The sequence below is a fragment of the Camelus dromedarius genome, chromosome 16, assembly GCF_036321535.1.
Source record: "Camelus dromedarius isolate mCamDro1 chromosome 16, mCamDro1.pat, whole genome shotgun sequence".
Taxonomy (NCBI): Eukaryota; Metazoa; Chordata; class Mammalia; order Artiodactyla; family Camelidae; genus Camelus; species Camelus dromedarius.
The window spans coordinates 50,608,137-50,628,809 of NC_087451.1; the positions used below are offsets into that span (position 1 = coordinate 50,608,137).

Sequence of the window (20,673 nt, forward strand, 5' to 3'; positions counted from 1 at the left end):
TCAGGACCTCTGTGTCAGGCCCAGGAACCTAGGTGAGTCAGGACCTCTGCAGTGGGTCCAGGAATCCACAAATGCCAAAGTTTAGGGTGCATGGGCCTAGGGTCTTCTCCATTCATCCATGGCCAATTGGAATATGCCAGAACAGACCTGCCTGGGAAGGAGGGCTGGTCTCTGGACAGAGGTAAAGAAGGAAACTGAGATCTTATCTCAGCAGCCAGTTTTAGCACGGATTTTTTCTGCAAAGCACTTAGAAGCCCACTGCTTTCCTCCTAAGAAAATCAGGGCAGGCGAAATCCCTTCAAATCCACCCTGACCAGGAACAGAGGCGCTGGGGGAAGAAGAGGTCTATGGGAGCCATCGGAGACCTGCATCCAGATTCCGGCTGTTTTCTGTTCCTGGGCCCTGAGACCCTGGGCAAGTCACTGCCCTCTCTGGAGTTCGGCAGGCAACAGAGCACAAGAATCACTCTCTGTTGTTGCAAGGATCAAATGAGATGGTGATGTATAGCACCCAGTCCTATCCAGGTGCAGTTACTAAGACTCTACTAATTAGCAATGCAGTTTTGTCTGGCCAAAATCGCACTGCGATGTCTCTGTTGGAGCGATGGCAGTGATGTAGCACAAAGTGTGTTGAGTTTGGAACTTGAAGATCAAGGTTTCTGTCTACGACCTTGGGCAAGTTCCTGAACCACCTCATTTTCCTCGTCTGCACCAGGGAGAGAAGGACACTCTCCTGTCTGGTCTGCTGTCAGGCTGAAATAAAATAATGAATGTGAAAGGACCTGGCAGAGAGTAGAAGCTCCATAAATGTGTGTGGAATCAGAGGAAACAATTTACTGAGCAAATTAATCGTATAAACTAGTGGTGTCAGGGGAGATATTTGACATGCCCAGGAGAACAAACTTCCCCTGTAGGGTAGCGGCCTCTACTTGTTTTACCAACAATTCATGTTCCAATTATGCGTGAGTCATCTGTTTGTTAGCACAGGTCTGAGCTGGATCTCAGTTTGGCAACATTTTCCTTAGCCAGGACTTCAAGTTACCCGTGTCCTTGGAAGACTGAAAATGGTAATTTAGTTCAGATTATGGCTTGAGTTAAAACTTTTGCACAACCCGTAAGGAAATTCCCCATCATAGTTGTACGTTCATCACGTGCAGGTCCATCACGATCCTAAAACTCCCAGGAATGGTCTTTCCTTCTCTGGGTGGCAGGCCTTGGAACCCAGGAAGACTCCCAGGGGCTACATCAATTTGCAGTAAAAGAAACTTCCAGTTAAGGCTTGAAAGATGGTGTGGGTACCCTCTGTGGAAAGGATTGTTCTTACCAGTATCTCTGAACGTCGGCAGAATGGTGTCACAGAAGAGAACGTTGGGTTTGGAGCTGGACTGCTCTTTGGCTGAATCTTGACTCTGCTGCCCCTAAGTGGTGACTTTGTGGTTCCCTGATCCTCAATTTCCTCTTCTGTAAAATGGGTTCCATAACACTCATTCGATGCTGGTGAAATTGATGTGACTGTTTACATAACAGGTGCCCTATACAAATCCTAGGCTGTCATATGTCTGTCATCCCCACGCACGATGGGCAACTTCTTTTAAACCTTGTCACCCTCATGAGGCACAATGACCTTTGCAGCCTTATTTCACAGAAACAGAATGGATCTGTGGTCATCTCTGTGGCCCAGGGCCTGGCAAGCTAGGGGCGTTCCGTGTGCATCGGTTGATTGAATGAGTAGCTGATCTGAGCAAATCACTTAGGAAACCAAAGCGACAGATACACAAACCGAATGGCCTGGTTATTCATCCAGCCCTTCTCAACTGGGCAGACATCTGATTGATGCCTTCGTGACGGGCCACAGTGGCCCCCGCATAGCCACTATCAGCATCAGCCTGACGTCAGTCAATTTGGATATCTGCAGACCTGAGTGGAGTTTACATTTGATTCCCTAAACTAATTTCCCCAAAGTCAGATAACGGGTGGAGGTCTTTTCATGTTCCTTGTATAAATGTCTATTTAATCACCGTCCTGTCTCCAGCACTCCAATAACTTGTACATTTCCCCCTTAATTGCTGTTTCAGCTCTGCAAAGAAAAGAAATGATTGGCCGAAGCGCTCAGGCCATCTGCAGTAGTTAAGCTCTATTTTCCCCTGACCGCTCACTTGGATGGAGAACTTTTCAGCAAAGTCCCATTGGTCATTTGGCTCATGCCCTCATTTCGCAGAAGAAGATTCTGAGGCCAAAGTCACACAGCTGGTCAGGGCAGAACTGAGGCTGGGTCGGTCTCCCCAGCACAGCGCCTGCCCGTACCAGCGCTGCTCGCTGCTCCTGCCTCGTCCAGCTGTGCATTTGTGCCTTTGTGGTCGTGAGGATTTGGGTTCAAGTCCCAGCTTGGCTACCTGCTGGCTTTGTGACTTTCAGCTGACTACAGGGCCGCCCCAAGTTGAAGGTCTCCCGTCTGCAAAATGGGGATGATCGCACAACCTTTTAGGTTTATTGTGAGAACTGAGATGGTGTGAAACGTGCCCAGACTGGGTCTGGTACTTCACAGCCGCCCAGTGCTACTTGCCTCCGTCCTTCAAGCGAAACACTTGCTGCAAGTAATATGAACGGAAATAGCTCCCATTTACGGAGTCCATACTTGGTGCCAGAAACTGTTCTAAGCACTTTATACGCATTAGCTCGTTTATTCCTCTTTCTCTAAAGGCAAAGGTATCTTTCTTGCCTCCCTAAAGCCATCCATCCTCACAACGACTGGACTGCCTGGCCTAGCACCACTTCAGTGGAACCTGCTGATTTTCAACAATAGGTTACCCAAATGATTTCTTATTTTCTGTCGCTGGCTCGGAGCAGGCAGCCAGCCTCCTGTGACAAAATGTGATGCAACCAAACACTGTTTCTTTGGCTGGTTATACATATTGACTTGTTCAAAATCTGGACTCAGGGTTGACCCCCACAGATGGGGGTAGACAGGGAGGGCAGGGTGCAGGGAAGGGTGGAATTTCCCCTGATGGCGTTAGGAATTGGGGTGGCGGTGGTGGGGGCTGGGTCACAGATGAGGTCTCCCTCTATGGCGTGACAGCCAGTAGTGAAAGAAGTCAGAACTTTTGCCGCAAAGTTTAAAAACTGAGTTTGGCCTCCAGGTGTCCATCACACTACTGCATCATCATCCCTCAGACTTGACCCCAACTCAGCACATTCAGCCCCCACCTCCAGCTGCCTTGGACCACTCTCAGACCTAGAAAGGATGTGTTCAATCTCACCCTTCCTGCCTCTGTACTCCTCATTTGCACAGGCTGCCTCCTCTCCCTGAACTCTCCTTTCTCTCCCTGTCTACCGTGGAACTCCTATTGAGCCCTCCAGACTCCACTCAGATGTCACCTCCTCCAAGAAGCCATGAGAGGTCCCCAGTCTGGTCTGGGTACTCCTCTGTGTCCACTCAGCACCTCTGCACCCTGGTATCTGTTCACCTCTCTCTCACTCTCTTTTTAATTGAAGTACAGATGATTTACCATGTTGTGTTAGTTTCTGGTGTACAGCATAGCGATTCAGTTATACATGTATGTATATATTTATTTACAAAACAGAAAGAGACTCACAGACATAGAAAACAAAAGTATGGTTACCGAAGGGGTAAGTGGGGGGAGGGATAAATTAGGAGTTTGAGATTAGCAGATACAAACTACTATATATAAAATAAATAAACAGCATGCTCACGTATGTCTTTCCTCAACAACACTGCAAGTTCATGGAGGATACACAACACGCCTTATTTAATTTTATATCCCCAGCAGCTAGATTAGAGCTTGACATAGAGTTGACGCTCAGTATTCACTGGCTGATTGAATGAATGAGCCAGGAAATGAGCCTATCCCCACTCAGGTAAGTAGTCATGATATGATAATTATATTGATCATAATTAATAACTGCTACCACAAGGTAACAAAGACTGTGCTGAGCTCTTTATCAAATTATAACACTAGCTCTTGACTATTGGGCACCTAGGCAGTCCGGGCAGGGGCCAGACGCCGCATACATGTTACCTTCTTCCCAGCTCTCAGAGGCTCAGCGAGCGAAGCACCTGCCTGGGGTCCACAGCTAGAAAGGGGCAGAGCCAAAGCCCTAAGCTGAGGTCTGCCTGACACTTCCTCTGACCTGTGCCTCCTCCCAGAGAGGGTCACTGCTCCTTGTTTTGGCCACGGACCCTGATTAGCCTCTTGGTCCTTCTTCCGAGGCCCCATGCCCAGAAAGACTGGCCTCACAGTTCTACATCCGCTCAATTCCTGGGAACGCTGCTCTCCTCTGCCCCCAGGAAAACCCAGAGCAGCCCAAAGCCCATGGCGGGTGCCAGAGAAACCACATGGCCATTCAGGAGTGGAGCTGCTTTGTCTGGCCACTGAGCGATTAATCCTTACACAGCTGCAACACACATGCAGAGGGGCTGCAAATACACACATCCTGAATGGCCTGCGGACAGAAACCCGACAGAAGCCCCTCCACAATCCTCTGCTCTCCCTGCCAAGTTTGTTACCGACCATGAGACCAACCAGATAGAATGAGACTTTGGGGACAGCTGGTACATCTCCCCAAAGGTCCCCCTGGGAGGCCATTCCTCACCTGTGGCACTTAGAGCTTGGGGACCACAGGTATCAGGGGGACATCTTGGCATCCTGCTCCTCACTCTCCTCCTCTGTCCCCCAAAGGGATAAATGCCCCCACATTGCCTGGGCATTTCCTCCTTAGAGATGCATTCCTCTGGTGTTCCCTGGGGAAATTAAGTCGGGGTCTTGGATGACAGTGAGACAGACTTGGGGGTACCTGATAAAGGTAGGCACCTACTCTGCTTCAGGTTCTGTGTTGGGTGCTGGAGACAGTAGGGAAATCAGCTCTGATTCCAGCTCAAGTCAGGAGGGGGAGACAGACACAGCCCCGGAGGCGTGGTGACACGCACGCGGGTGAGGACTGACACCTAAACAGGAGGTAGAGGGCAAAAGAGGAAGACGGCAGTTGTGTGGTGATGGGGGAGGTGGAAGGGTGGTCAGGACAGGCTCCAAAGCAGAAGAAAGCCCAAGGCTGGATGCTGAAGGATGAGTAGGCATCCCCAGGCAGACAAAGCAGCAGGGTGTGGTGGGGGCACACTTAGGGCAGCAGAGGAAGGCAGAGAGGAGCGGGGGTCCAGCTGTTGTTAGCTGTTCTGTAGAGCTTGAGTATGTGGTACCAGAGAGGGCGTGGCCAGAGATAAGGCCACGCCCAGGTGCAGAGCTTGAGCAACCTGGACCTCATCCTGAGGACGGGTGAGCCACTGAAGGGTCTTAAGAAGTGGGATGATAGGCTTTGAGTGGAACTTTAAAAAGACTGCTCTGTCTACAGTGCAGAGGATGGATGCAGAGAGGAGGGAGCACCAGGCTGGAGGCCAGAGACCACTTAGGAGGCTGATGTCATTTAAAGGCCACATTTTTATGGGGGGTCAGAACAGTTAGAAGAGCTCCCCTCTCTTTATATATATATGCACACACCCCTCTATATACACACACACACAGCTCATGTGGTTATATACCATTGTTACCTCCACTAGATGGAGTAGGAAACTAGAGAACAGAGAGGTGAAGTCACTTGTCCAAGGGCGCACAGTAAGTGGCAGTCTCAGTGCCATTTGAGCATTCATGCCCTTAACCGCTGTACTATAGCATCACTCCATCCAAGATGACAAAGGCTTGGGACAGGGTATCATGGTTAAAGGGAAGTATTCCTGATGGGCCCACTCTGTATTTGAGGCTCCCCTAAAATAGCTTCCAGCTTCCATGGATAGAGGGGTGCAGCCTTTAATTCTGAGGCCCTTGGGGGAAAAGAAAAACTACAGCATGAAATGTTAAGAAGCTGGAAATTCTCAGCACAGGGCCATGAAACGAAGCCACTAGGGGTCACTTGAGTCCCCAGGAACACATACCTTTGGGGCATGGAGGTAATACTTCTGCGTGGGTGGGCGTGGGCTTGCAAACTTCTCAGACACGGGAAGGCAGGGTCCAGGGAGGTAAGAGAAGGGTGCACCTCAGTGAGAGAACTTACTTTCCTCAACTCAGGACCATTCCTGCCAGGGAGGCTGAGGTCAGGTGGCTCCTGTAGATGCTGTGTGCTCTGCAGATCCCGTAACCTGTGGCCAAGGCTATGACCCCCCCGGACCCCAGGGGCAACCCCACTTTCCACTCTCCTAGCCGTGCTCCTAGGAGGGATGGATTTGGAGGTGGCAGAGGGCAAGAGTCCTACCCAGCGTTCCTCTGATAGAAGAGAGGCCCAGGGTCAGAGAGGAAGGTTACACGTGGCTTCTGTGTGATGCATTTGGTGGTACGCAAAGTGGACTTTGAACTTGCTGGTTCTGGGCTCTGGACAGCAACTTAGAGCCGCATCTCCCTCAGCTTTTAAATGGGAACAAAACTCTGCTAACTCAGAGTTGTGGTGAATGTCAAAAGTGAACCCTGGCTGTTAGCCTGCGATTCCACACAGTCTGAGAGGCCATCGTCAGATGTGCAGGATTTTCCAAGTGTACAACTTGGAGCTGGAGCTGCGGATACTTGAATGTAACATTGAACTTCAGTCTAACTCTAGGGGCTGCTGGTTAGTGGTCAGTCAAAGAACAATAAACAATAAGGGAGCACGACCTTCATTCCTTCATCTTGGTGGGTGGAACTCAGAACTGTGTTTGAAGTCTGAGGGAAGTCACTTAGAAGCATATGTTAACAGCACCTCCTGCTTGCTAAGGCGGGGGAACCACAAGGTAGGCATTCTTTAAAAGCAAGCTGAAAAATCCCAGGAAGCAAGGGATGTTTGGGGAGTGGACAATTCACAGCTAACGTATACACAGGCTTAAAGCAAAGCAAAGAGGGCAAGATTGAAGCCAGAGTCACCATTCTAGATCAAGACTAGACCAATCAGCCAATCAGAGGCCTCGCCTGGTGGGCATCTGTGCCAACACCTGTTGGAACCAGAACATCTATTTACCATCCCAGAAAAAGCATTGTCAGAGACGAGACTGTCTGGAGTGATGCATAAGCATTGGTAAAGTCATCATCAGAGCACTACAAATAAACGCACACACCAGCATTCCCTGCACTAGTGGAAGAGTCCAACCCCTTCCAGGGGCATTTACACACAAATGGCTGGACAGGCTCGTGCCACGCTGAGGCTTGGCACCAGAACTCCTCCCAGGCAGACCGCACAAGGCAGATACCTTCTGTCTGACAGCTGCGTTATCCAGACCCCAGCGTGGGGGAACCAGCACAGCAAATGGTTTCCAAACCCTGAGCACAGCTTCTCCTGGCCCCGGCTGTTCCCATCAATATCTCTGCCATGCTGCTCTCCCCACTGCAGGGTGTTCTTTCCCCTAGACCGGAAGACCCCTGCTCACACCTTGTGGGGTCAAGGGCCCCCGTGGCACTCACCATGGCTCAGCTCCCCCGGAAGCTTAAGACACAGGTGCTTTTAAAAAGTGGCAGAAGGGGGCTGCTGCCTCCCTCACCAAACTAGCTACAGCTTCAGTGTTGGTTGATATTCTGGGAGTTTACCCCAAAGTCCACCTAGAATGGAAGTGTTCCAGAACTCTCAAGCCAGAAACTGCTTAGAGGGTCCCAACTTTGCTTAGGGCCTCTACCTGATTCTCCTGCTGGCCCATTTTTGAAGAGTTTCCTACTGGTTTTTGCAAAGACAACAAGCCCACAGTTAAGAGATGCTTCTCTCTGCACATCCCTTCACCCCCGACACCGAGTAGCTACCTGGAGTCCTGTGGACCTGGGGGGTGAGGTCGGGGAGAAGGAGGGCTAGCATTCCCAGAGGGGACCGCAAACAGCAAAGATGAGGGGCTCGGGAGCTGACAGTGGAAGGAGAGAGGCCGGGACAGGGAAGCCAGGCCACTCCTCCTGCAGTTGTGTCCAAGTTCCCACAACCTGGAGAAGACTCAGGGGATCTGCCTCTGCCTCCTGAGTCACCGCAAGGGGCCACCGCGGGGGAGGGGAGAGCCGGTCGGTCTCCCGACTCTGGAGTGGGGGAGCGGCGGGAGCGGGTTCGCGCGGAGGGCAACTCACGGAGGAGAAGTTGTGCGGGCCGCAGAGCTCGCCACGGTACTTGCAGGAGAGCAGCATGTCCTCGAGCTGGTGGCCCAGGCGGTCCATGAAGGCGGCGCTGATGCCCTCGAAGTGGCGCGGCGGCAGGAAGAGGCGGAAGTCGGCCAGCTTGCGGAACCACTGGCGGCGCGGCTCGTCGCCCCGCAGCAGCTCGCTGACCAGCGGGCGCGCCGTGCGGTTGGGCAGCAGCAGCCCGAGCCAGTGGCCGGCGTAGTAGAGGTCCCCCTTGGAGAGGCGCGGGAAGCGCAGCGGGTTGTTGTTGCACACGGTGACGGCGGGGAAGGGCAGTTGGCGGCTCCACTCGCGGTGCACCCGCGTGTGCGACGGGAAGCTGAGCCAGTAGAGCAGGCGGTTCGAGGACCAGGACAGCAGCAAGCCCAGGGACGTGCAGAACGCCAACACCCACAGCGCCCGCCGCTGGAAGGAGCCCCCCGCCGCCGCACGCCCGGCGCACATGTGCCGCAGCCCGTGCAGTTTAGCGCGGCTCAGCGACGGCCGCCCCCTGCGGGCGACCCCTGTCCCCTGTAGCGCCCGCTCGCGCTGGCCGCCCCGGCCGCCCCCGGGCTGCCCAGCCGCCGCCACCGCCACCGGCGCCGGCTCCTCGCGGGCCATGCGGAAGCGTCCCGGGCCGGTGAGCGCGGCCGCGGGCCGCCCAGCTCCGCCGCTCCGGCTCATTCATTCAGCCCGCGGCTGGCAGCAGCGGCGGCGGCCCCGGCCGGGCGGAGCCGCCATGGGAGTCCGCAGCAGCAGTGGAAGCAGCAGCGGCAGCCGCCGCGCGCAGCCCGCGCCAGGGAAGCGTGCGCCCGAAAGGAGCTCCGGTGGCGCGGCATGCCCGCCCGGCGCCGCCACCGCCGCCTCCGCGGGCGCCCGCCCGGGACGGAGCCCGCCTCGGCCCGCCGCCCCTGGCACGGGCCTCCCGGAGCGCCGCCCAGGCTCTCCTGGTCCCGAGTCCTCCTGGAAGATGCCCGACGCCGGCCACTACCTCTCCAGTCCCTGGGCGCTGTGCCCGCCTCCCCTCGTCCTGGACCTCGGGGGACCCTGAGCTGAGTCCCCCCTGCTCCGCCTAACCCCAGCTTTTACGCTGGTCCTGGGAGAGCAACCACTCGGCCACCATGCCTGATTCGGACATCCCCAAGGACCCCACCGGCCCGGCCGGTGGCCCGCGGTGCTGGGACACTGGGGAGAAGGCGCCGGGGAACGAGCGCCCCCAGAGGCTCACGGCGGCTCCTGGCTTGGCGGGTGGGGTGGGTGTGTACTGGGGTGAGCGGTCGCCCAGCTGGCTGCTGTCCTCCTTCCCTTTCCTCTGGGACCCTTCTCACTGCTTCTCGTGCTGCGCTCCGCCGAGACCTGCTAAGGTTCCCCCAAGTCCCGCGCCCGCGCCCTGCGTTGCGGTGAGCCCGCCCTCGCCTGGGGCTGAGGGCGTCTCAGGGTCCTGCCTGAGGCTGCTGCCGCTGGGCTCCTTCAAGGCTGCTGGCCAGAGGGAAGTGTCGCTTCTCCGAAGTGCCCGGAGTCTCCAGAAAAGCCCGGCCTCGCCGTCCGTGCCTCTTCTTCTTCCTGTCCCAGTGGCGCCAGGAGCCGGGGACTGCGGAGCCCCGGCTACACCTCTCAGGGGTGACCCGGACTCGCTGCTCCGCGCTCCCGGTTCCTCTCGAGACTCCCAGCCCGCGGTGGCGGCGGCGCGGGCCGCGTTCCTCTCCCGGCTGCCCGGCCCTCCTCAGGCCCCGGGCGAACTTGGGCAGCAGCCGCGCGACGCTGGCGCGGCTGGGCTTCGAGCACCTGCTCCTCAGCTCGCTGGCCCCGCGGCTCCGGGCGGGCGGGGCGGCGGCGGCGAGCGCCGTGCGCTCTTGGAGACGCGGTGCTGACGCGCGCGGCTCCTCCTCGCTGCATTTTAATTCTTGGCCACTGTGGCCGCTGCACACCGAGCGGGAAGCCTCTTGCTGGAGCCAGCCGGGTGGGGGATGCTCTGCTCATATGTGACGGGTTGTGCGGGCCAGCGAGAGAGATGTGGAGTAGAAACATTGCGTTTATGGGGGCCTTGTGTAGACAAGTGTGAGATCACTTCTGTGTGAGGTGGGCTGTCTAGTGTGGGCATTTGAGCAAGTGTGTGAGAGGGGCGTTAGGCACTGAGAGTGGGTGGGATGTACTGCGTCCGTGTGAACGGGCATGTCTGTGTATCTCGTGAATGCGAGCTTGTTTTGCAGATGATGTACTGTGTCTATTTGAGTGTGTGTAGGATAGCGTGATGGTGTGTATGCTCTGTGTGTGTGTATCTGTGCATCTAGGGGGTGGTGGGAGTGAACGGGTGTGTTGATGTGTGGGTGGATGTGGTGTGTTTTGCACGTGAGTGTGTGTAGTGTGTAGATGAGGATCTGTGTTGAGGTGCCCGGAGCAGTCACTGCGTCTGTGGCAGTTTGAGTTCAACAGGACAGCCCTGCCCCCTGCCGGAACCCCCTTAGGAGCTTCCGGTGTCCCTCAGCCACTTCCCTGGGAGGCTCTGCTGCTCAGGCCTGGGGCAGGTGGCCAAGTGCAGCTCTCCTGGGACATGGACAGGAGACTGCATCATTGCCATTCTCATAGATGGGCTCCTAGAGCTAGCTGGCTGGTAATGCCACCCTTCCCTCCTGGACAGGCCCAGGGTCTTGCACTAAGACCTGGGCACTGTTGGACACTTCCATTAAGCTTTTTTTTTTTTTTGAAATATTCTGCCTTGGTGTGTTTGGAAGGATGGGTAGAACGTGTAGTGTACTGCTAAGTTCATTTCATGCATGAGACCAGGGAGGCCAAGTACTTGCCCAAGGTCAAACAGCCCCAAAGTGGTGGATTAGGATTCCATACCCTGGTCACCAAAGCCCTGGTTCTTTCTGCTGCACCATGGGGCCTTACGGTTTGCACTCGCGGGGCCAGGCGCCTTGAGGCCAAGGCTGGAGTCTTGCTCCTATGGCTGCCTGGCAGTGTGGGTAGGTCTCTACCCATACTTCCCAAATGATTGACTCACTGAGGACTCACCAGGACAGTGAGCACTTCCAGCCTTATTATTCCATGAGATAAAGGAGCTTTTCAGGCATTTTCTAGAGAGTAGAGTTTGATGGTGGGGGGCGGGGGTGGTAGAGACAATATGACAGGATGCTGAAGGTAGGAAGGCACCCCAGGGAGCCTGGGGGACCTGGGGCCTGTAGGATTTGGATTTGGGCCTGAGATGTATTACTTTGTGATGATCCATTAGAGGTGGTCCAGGCAAATGTGCTGGTGAGCATCAGCTGTCTGAGTGGTGCTGGGGGGGGCTTTCCCTCCCCCATGGACCCGGAGGGCACACCGTCAGCATGGCGGCCCCTGGAGAAGAGGACATCTGAGCACCCCCCCCACACACACACACCCCCGGAGGCCCTTCTCATTCACCTGGAGAAGAAACTATTGAAGTTGGTCTTTGCCAAAATTCTGCTTTGGATTCAGTTCCTTGATAATACCTGTTGCTGGCTTTGGGGGAAAGTCCTGAATCTGCCAGTTTTATGGGGCGTCTAACAAAGGCTCACACACTAGTGCTCCCAGACTGGTCCTACCTGTCTGGGGTAGGGGGTGCCACAGTGACACATATCCCGGCCAAGGTGAGACAACCTTGTGATCTCAGTGAAGTTAGTGACGAAGCAGCCAGGGCAAGCACGTGACATCTTCCAGCACCGTAGCCCTGGAGTGGCATGGAGCTCTGTCCTGTAGAAACCTTTAGGACCTCTCATGTTTCGGATTTGTTCAGCTGTCACGGGTTTTTTCTTTCCTTGGCAGTTTCCCCCTTGAAATGTACACATGCTGCTTCGGGTTGCCTGAGTGTCTTCTCTGCCAGGGATTGTCCTGTTAATTCTCCAGACGGGTCACTTCTTCAGAGAGAGGAGGGATGTCCTGTATGGGCTCCATGGGTCTTGGCACAGAAATCCAGAGGCGGACACAGGGATGGCTTTCTTTTTGGTGCGTGTATGCAGTGTGTTTCCTACACTGCCTGAAATCCCCCACCCGCTTCCTGACAAATACACTGACCAGCGCTGCGCAGTTCTCCTCTTTCTTCAAATCCCAGCTGAAGCGTTGCCTCCCAGGTAACCGGACTCACACCTCCATTGTAGTCCCTGCCATAGCACCTTGCCATGGCTTATGTCCAGGCTTTTCTTCTGGACGTGAGCCCTGTGAGGACAGGGATCACCTCTCACTCCCATTTGTGTCCTGACCTCTTAGCGCAGTGTCCTGGGACATTGACAAAACACCCTGAGACAGGGAAGAGGAAAAAGGAGCTAAGATTTCTTGAATATTTCTGTATGCCAGGCACTGAACCAGGCACAGAAACAGACTGCCTTTAATTTCTTACCCCAGTTTTGCAGGGAGGTACTTTTTGCCCTCTTCACATAATTTTTGAACCAAGGGCATGGAAAGCAGGAATTGAACTCAGCTCTGACTCATTCCAAAGTCCAAGATTTTTCTTCTCCATCACACTTCTTTCAAAAGTATTATGATTAAAATAGTAATAATAATAATAATAATAATAATAATAATAATAATAATAATAATAATAGTGTAGGGCTTTCTAAGCACTAGGACCTGTTGTAAGTGACTTACACTAAAAACAAGTGTCATAAATGTTCTACGTGTTTAATCCTCAAAATAATCCCAGGAGGTAAATATTATTATTTTTCTCTATTTCAAAGAGGAGGAATCCTTACCACAGAGAGGTTGAGTTACTCACCCTAAGCCACACAGCTTAAGCAGGAGTGAAGCCTCTGAATGTGGGCAGTCTGGCTCCATCCCCTGTGCTCTCAAATGCTTCCCAGACCATCTCTGCCCTCAGAGCCACACTGGTGTGACAATTCACGTGAATTAGCTTTCCCATCCTTGCAAACCCACTTGGCCGGAAAAACAAATTCACGAGGCAGAGCATGAGTGGACCCATGTGACCTAGCCACCCAGAAGGTAGAATTTAGCATTGTGATTTCCCATTAATAAACTTTTAAGAAAAATTTCCCTTTGCTTGTTTATCTCTAAAACATCTGTCACTCCGCACCTGGCCTCCTGGCCTTATGTGTGCCAGCCAGCCCACATTCTGGTGTGTGACCACCGCCACCAATTATAAGCTCTTCCTTCCATGAAGTGAGTTTGTTGGGGGGTCCAATTTAGGTCCATGTGATTTTCTGGTTTTATGATCCAGTTTTTGGAGCTGACACTTGTTGGCTTGATCTCGCTTCACTGGACCTCCCGATATTCCTGCTGACCCCAAATCCCTACGACTCAGAGGCTTGGTTTTAGAAAAATATCAGAGCTACCACCTAACCCTGGTCTTAGGAATCCCTGCTACACACCCAATCAGTGACAGTCTGCTGGTAACCGATTCTATTCTGAAACATCTGGCAGTGTTTAAAGTGAAGAAGCTTCCAACAAATCAGAATTGGTCTGTTTGCCAGTTTCCCCTAATTTCTCCTTTGGGGAGCCACACAAAATAAGCTTGATCTTTCTTTCACGTGGGAACCGTTGGAAATGCTTTTATAGAATCAAAGTACATCAGTGCTGAATGGTGCTCTAGCAGTCAAGCTACCTAGCAAAGCCTTCAAGATAGTCTTTTCTCATCCAGGTCTCCTGCTGACTCTGGGCTTTCTTCTATTATACTTGGAGAATGCTACTTCTCTCTTCTTTTTGGCTCTTTCTTAGATTCTCCAGATTTTTTTTTTTTTGCATTTTTGGTCATCTTCATTTTACTGGAGTTCAAGCTCTCAACTACTTATCCTTCACTGGCACTAAATCCTAGGGGTAAGAGGGCAAACAGGGGCCCACAACCGCCAGACGAAACATCGGGACTGGAAGGACCAGGTCCACAGTAGAGGACTGGTAGGCTCCCGCTCTGCTGAAGCCCTGTCTGTGCTCCACCGAAAATGGCAAACCCTGAAGGGTGGGAGGAGTGAAAGTAACCTGGAAGCTAACTGAACCCCTTCACTCTTGGGGGAGAAAGTGGAAGTCCAGAGAGGGGAGTGGCTTTTGCTAGAAATTGTACAGACTGATATTGATAACCACAGAACCAGAATCCAGATACCAACTTCTGGTTCATTTTCTGCTCACCCTATGGAATAACTTTTTTACAGCCCATTTTGAAATCAGCAATGTATTCACACAGTTCAAAAGGGACAAAGGAGTCTAGTAAAAAGACTCTCTACCCCTCCCCTCCTCCAGCACCCATTTTTCCTGCCTGGAGGCAACTAATGCTATGTCGTATAATCTATTAATGATACTTATGAATATACATATGTGTGTAAGAGTCTCCGTATGTCTCCCTTTTCTCACGCAAATGGTTGCATTCCGTGAGTACCGTTTCCTAGAGTAATTGTATTCCGTGTTCTTCACACATTTTTTCTCTGTATTTGCAGTTATTTTATGGTTGCCTTCCTCTGGCACCTCATTCCAACTTCTGTTATTTTCCTCAACTTCTCATTTCCCATTGTCCTGCTCTCCCATCCAAAAAGGACAGTGGGTCCTGTGACAAGCTAGTACACAGAGCTTGCCTTTTTGTTAACTCTTTGCTAGATACACTGAGGGATGAAAGCTCTTGTGTGGATAATCTCAAATAGCAGGTAACGCAGAGATGTTTTCGTTTGCCTCTGAAGTGTATTACACAAGGCATTTTGCATAGGATTTAATTTTCAGGTCGTATTTTCTTTAGACTAATTGTAGCACACACACACACATAATTGAATGCCCTGAGCATACAGCTCTTGTTGGTTTGGGAATGTGGTCCAAATACGCATTGGTTGGCAGAGAAAGCCAGTTTGGGATTCAGAAGTTTCTGTGACTAATATATAGAGTGGCTAAGAAACACCATGGAGAGAAACAGAGAGCATCCATGCCAAAAGTGATCTTAATGAGCATGCAGTTAAACAGAAGAGAAAATTGATGTACACAGTTTAATGACTTGCCCTGGTCACTGCGAATTTGATCTTATGATGGTGATGATGATGGTGATGATGATGATGATGATCATGACGATGATGGTGATGGTGATGATGATTGTGATGGTGAAGTGATGGTGATGATGATGATGATAATGATAATGATGGTGATGGTGATGGTGATGTCGTTGGTGATAATGATGATGATGATGATGGTGATGATGACTGTGATGGTGATGTGACGATGCTGCTGCTGATATTTGAAAGCTAATGTTAATTGAGCACTAACTATGTGTCAACACTGTGCTCAGTGAACATGCCATAACTCACTTAATCCTCACGGCAACCATATGAGCTCTGTATCACTATTATAGCTCTTCTACACAGGAGGGAACTGAAGCAGAGACTGGATAAGCGACTTGTTTAGTCAGTGGGTGGGTTCAAACCCAGGCATTCTGGCTCGAGAGTGCAGGATTTTAATTAGGTTGGAGGAAATTAGCTGAAATGATGACTGTAGTGGATATCAATTGATCACCTAGTCCGTGCCGGGCCACTCTCCTGGGCACCGGGAATGCAACGTCTACTCAGACATAACCCCTGTCTTCGCCTGTGGTCTAGTTGGGGACATGGGTAAGAAAATAGATACTTTTAAATAAAATACGATAAATGCTGTGTCAGAGATGAGTACGGTATATTGGGAGGGTCCAGAGGAGGGGGCTCCCCTCCATTGGTCTGACAGCTATCACCATACACATTTCCCACTGAATCTCTACATTCATTTTCATTTTTTCACCCCAAATCATGGAGAACTGTGGGACTCTGTCTACGGGGACCAACCTTGGAGTGAGGATCTGCAACCAGAGGCAGTACCAGCACCGGCCCACATTGAGGAGCCCTGATCCATGACGTCCATGTGTCCGCAGCCATGTCCTCCTGACATGGGTTTTTGTGTCCCCGGTGGTGTCCAGGTGACTCGTGATGGTTACTTCCTAAGTGCAGGCCACATCAATAATTAATCTCTCTCCTTCCCTCAGTGTCGCCTTACCTATTCGAGGTTTAGGCTTGAATGACTAGGGTCTTGGTTGTAATTTTGGCCATAAAGTTAGCAGGGCACTGGAGCTTTGCACACTTTTCTACCCAATTTCCTCTCCCATACACGTAACAAAACTCTCATTAAAACAGTTTAGCATAATAACCTTCACCAGTAGTTACCATCCACTCAGATTACAAAAAGGCAGGCAGTTAAAATAGGATTTAATGACATATAAAACCCCAGGTACAATTAGGCATTTAATTCACAATTCCTTGACTGGCCCCTTCACTGTGTTCAGTCATGACTTAGTCTCACCCCGGCTCTCACCTCCCCTCCGGGAGCGCTAAGTAACCCTCAGCGGTGACTCAGAGATCTAAGGCCGGGTTGATTTGTCAAAAGCCTCCTTCCAGGCTGTTTTCCCTCCAGCCACAGCTTTTCCCTGTCTCAGCCTCTGTCTAGCAGTTTGTTTACTTTTTTTCCCCTTATAAATAACCTGGCCAAACCGCTACCTCGGGTTTCTCTCCTCCTGGTTTTATCTTGCCTGTCCACCCAGAGCAGGAACAGAATGGGGTGGGAGGTGGGATGTCGTACATTCTCTTGCAGTGGTGTGGACCTGCGTGATCATCCAAACAGAAGACAAGGGAGAGGGGGACAGGACAGGGTAGGTAGGAGGGAGGTGGGGGTGGTGAGAGAGGAGAGGAGAAGAGAGGAAAAGAACACAAGGGCACCAGCCGGGTACCTACCATACTATTATGGGCACCATGTACTATTCTTTCCAACAACTGTCCTAGGTCGGGAATATCATCTCATTTTACAGATGGGGACATAGAAGCTGTACCTTGCCAATCTTCTTCTCTCTGTTGCTAGTTTAAGCATGGCTTAAACCATAATCGCCCAATGCAACCATTCACTGAGCTACATGTCAGGCACTGAGTTAAGCCTCTTTTTCTGGATAAAGAAAATGAGGCTCAGAGAGGTGAAGTTACTTTCCTGGGGTCACACAGAGTAAGTCATACGGTAGCAGAGTCAGGATTCCAACCCAGGTCTGACTCCAAAGTGTCAGTCGTTATTAGAAAGGCAAGACATTGGGAGTTTGGAAAGAGGAAAGATAAGGTGCGTGGCAGCATAATTCGGAGTTTTGCAAAAGCCCTTGGGGAGGTGAAGGAAGTGAAAACAGAAGCCAGGCTCTCAGTATCCGCTGTGCACCTGAGCTAGATTCTTCCCAGCTTCGGTGTGATGCCATCGCGGGCAGAGCTAAAACTATACAAGCCTAGTGGTGGGAAAGAGGCTTAGGGAAGGACCTATGGGTACAAGTGCCAGGCTTACTTGTATTTAAATAAGTTAGGGAAAGCCTCTCTCAGCATGGAAATGATCTTATACACTGAGAGCCACCATATGGTTCGAAGTAGGAACTCATTGTTACAAACCACCAGCTTTCAGCCAATCCTCCTTTGTGCCTCTCCCTCCCTCCCTCCCTCTTCCTTTTCCTTCCTTCCAGATCTCAGACTTGCTTTCTCCTTTTAATCGATACTTCTCTAACCCAACAGTGCTTACATTTACTCATTCAATATTTCTCAGCAGCCTACAGCCCTAACACACAACATTAGCTTCAAAATGGCTCTCTGAAAGTGCTGGGAGTCAGGAAGGCAAGTTCATAAGCTCAGTGTGCAATAAGAGCACGGAACAGTTCATACCCTTTGACCTGGTAATCCTACACCCTGGTGGGTTCCCCAAGGAAATAACTCAAAGCACAGAGGTACTCGAAGTGAGGCTTGCCATGCGGGAGAAAAACAAACAAACAAATTAAAATCAGTTCACATGCCCAAAGCTAGAGGAATGGCTGAGCAAATGATGGTGACACTATGTCCTTGGAAAATGATGTCATTTTAAAAGAACAGGACAAGGATGCCCATGCGTTTTGTTAGAGATGAAACAGCACTGAGTAAAGAGATCAGAGCACAGGGGGCTCACCTCACCCAGCACTCCAGAGAAACAGCTCTTTGTGCATGAACAACAGTCGGAGGAGAACTAGGAGAGACAAGGTTTACTAACAACTAGGTTCTTTTGGTAAAATTACTTAGATTTTAGACAAACAGACAAAATGCAAGCTGAGCAGAGCCAAGCTTGGGAAGCAGGCCTGTTGGAAGAGGAAGATTTTCTGTCTCTATACAGTGGTATCCCTGGGGTAGGGGCCACCGTAGCCCTGCACCTCTTGGCCAGCCTCACCATCCCCAGGCACCACCCACCTGTCAAGGGACGTGAGCCACAGGTGCTGCCCTGATGGGCTGCCTACCATCACCATGAACCATGCCCACTCTTGTACGTTCCTCCTGGTTTCTGCCTCCCGGAAACCTGCATCATCAGGTTCCACAGGATCCCCGCCTTAGTGTCAATCCCTTTTGAACAAAACCCCAGCAATGACTCATACGATAGATGCTTCGCGACCACACTGTGACCCATAATAAAAACTGACTCAGAGGCTAACTGTCCCCAGTGAGGGAGAGGTGTTTGGATGAGGATGGCTCTGAGATGCTGCTTTCCTTGTGTCCTTTCTGGGGGCTCTGCCTCTGTGCGACCTCCCTCTGACTTGTGGTTAAACCCACGGCGGGCTGATTTGATCTGGTGCACTTGACCCGGGCTGGACCTCAGCGGCGCGAAGGGTGAGCACTTTCTCCAGCTACACCATGCTTCCGCCTTTAATTCTGGTTGGAATTCTCCTTGGTCTTGGCACCCATAATATTCTTCTTACCAGTTTAGAGGCAATTCAAGAAGATAAGGAAAAATACCGCTGGAGCAGTCACAATGCATGTTCCCAAACTAAAAAAAAAAAAAAAAAAAAAAAAAAAAATAGTAGTCTTAATTGATTAAGGAGAGTAACATGGCAGGCGTAGTGCTAGGAATTTTGTGCCAAGGAGGAATCTGAGGCTGAGAGACATCAAGTGGGTTATTTAAGGTCAAACTCGGGTTTTGCTGATGTTAAAATCCACCCCGCCCACCCCCGTTAAACGATACAAGCTTCCAGGCACCAAAGATACCATCACATAGTTTAAGCATGAGTGAGCCTTTGCTTTATGTACAATCTTGATAACATGCTTGGTTATTTGTTTTTCAGGCTCTCGGGCGAATAGAAATACTATACATTGTGAAAAGAAATAAGTACGATTAAGATTCAAGAGCGCTAATGGCCAGAACGTATAGACAAAGCCTGACCACAAAGGAGAAGACAAAACAACTATAAAAACAGATAAAAGGACCCAAAAAAGATGCCACTTAATGTTGGGCAAATGCCACATGTTTCCAATCGTCCTGAATCTTTTAGCCCCAAATAATAGTTGGAATTTACAATGATGGCCTTGAGTTGCCAAGATTACATTTTGTTCTGTATCATTTGCATAAGAATATGTGAAAGGATGGGATATTTTTCAGGAGTTTTGGCCAAATGGTTCCATTAAAAAAAAAAAAAAGTTGTGGTGCTCAAAGAAATAAATAAATCTATAACTCAGAAACGTTGGCTGTCAGAAAAATGTCTTATTTCCGTGGGAGAGAAAGTCTGAATGACAAAGGTTCAGTTTTTTCACTGGTCCACCGTTTCAGCCGTCACTTTGAACAAAGTTTCCCTGTTGTCATTTTGTTTGATGGCCAAACCGTGGATCGACAGATGGCTTTAACATCCCCAATTGGTTATGTTGCTGCTGGTTGGGTTATGCTGCGGGTCTTTAGTTGTTCTATAAAAGGGAGTTTCATGGTATTTAAATGTTTCTATTTCTTTTCTGTTTCTTCAACTAAAAATAATGACAGACCAATTTTTACCTCTTTTTTTTTTTTTTCTCGCTGCAGAAAGAAACAATAAAAGAGAAATGGAATTCTATTTGAGAAACAGGGCTATCATTTACGTCTCATGAGAAACACTTCAGGGGAGGATATAGCTCAAGTGGTAGAGTGCATGCTTAGCGTGCAGGAGGTCCTGGGTTCAATCCCCACTACCTTCATTTAAAAAAAGTAGTAAGTAGACCTAGTTACCTCTCCCCTGCAAAAAAAAAAAACAAAAAACATTTTAGGGTTTTGTTCTGTAGGACTTGGAAATCTTGTGCAATCGGGGATAGAATTTTGACCTCTAGACGGGTGTCAGAAATCAGAATATTTCAACTAATGGAGGTTGTGTATTTGTTTTTGGAATGCAAACTTCCTCTGGAGGGTTTTGTGTGTGTGTGTGTGTGTGTGTGTGTGTGTGTTTCCTTTTTCATACTCATACTGATTGATACTGAGAAATGTGAAATGTCCTGCTTTGCAAATTATTGACAATATAGCCTATTAAATTTGGAATTGGAATTTTACCCATGGGAAGGGAGATTTCATTCATAAATTCTAAGTCCTTTTTGTACCTAGAAATCTTAGAATCATCCTCAACTAAGCCCTTACCTCTGCACATCTACCACCTTCTATCCATCACTAAAGGCCGTCGATTCTGTCTGTAAATGGTCCTCAAGCCCACGGGCTGTGCTCCGTGATCTGTGATCTGTTTTCATGGTCGCTAACGTGGTTCAGGCCCCTCTGGTCTAGAGCTTACAGCCTCCCCTGTTATTCTAGCTCTTAACTTGGCCCCTTGCCTTTGATTTCCTCCCTCT

The 20,673-nt window shown here is 50.6% G+C and overlaps 1 protein-coding gene across 2 annotated transcripts in view; it reads right to left on the reverse strand.

The window, feature by feature from the left end:
* ASIC2 (acid sensing ion channel subunit 2) overlaps nucleotides 1-20,673 on the reverse strand; it is a 951,704-nt gene that overhangs the window by 232,973 nt on the left and 698,058 nt on the right. Inside the window, exon 1 of one of the 2 annotated variants that reach the window (XM_064495925.1) lies at nucleotides 8,069-8,782. The exons of the other annotated variant lie outside the window; for it this stretch is intronic. Within the exon in view, the coding sequence (XP_064351995.1) occupies nucleotides 8,069-8,782 (714 nt within the window). Of the gene's footprint in view, nucleotides 1-8,068; nucleotides 8,783-20,673 lie in introns of those variants that run through there. 2 annotated transcript variants of the gene reach the window in all.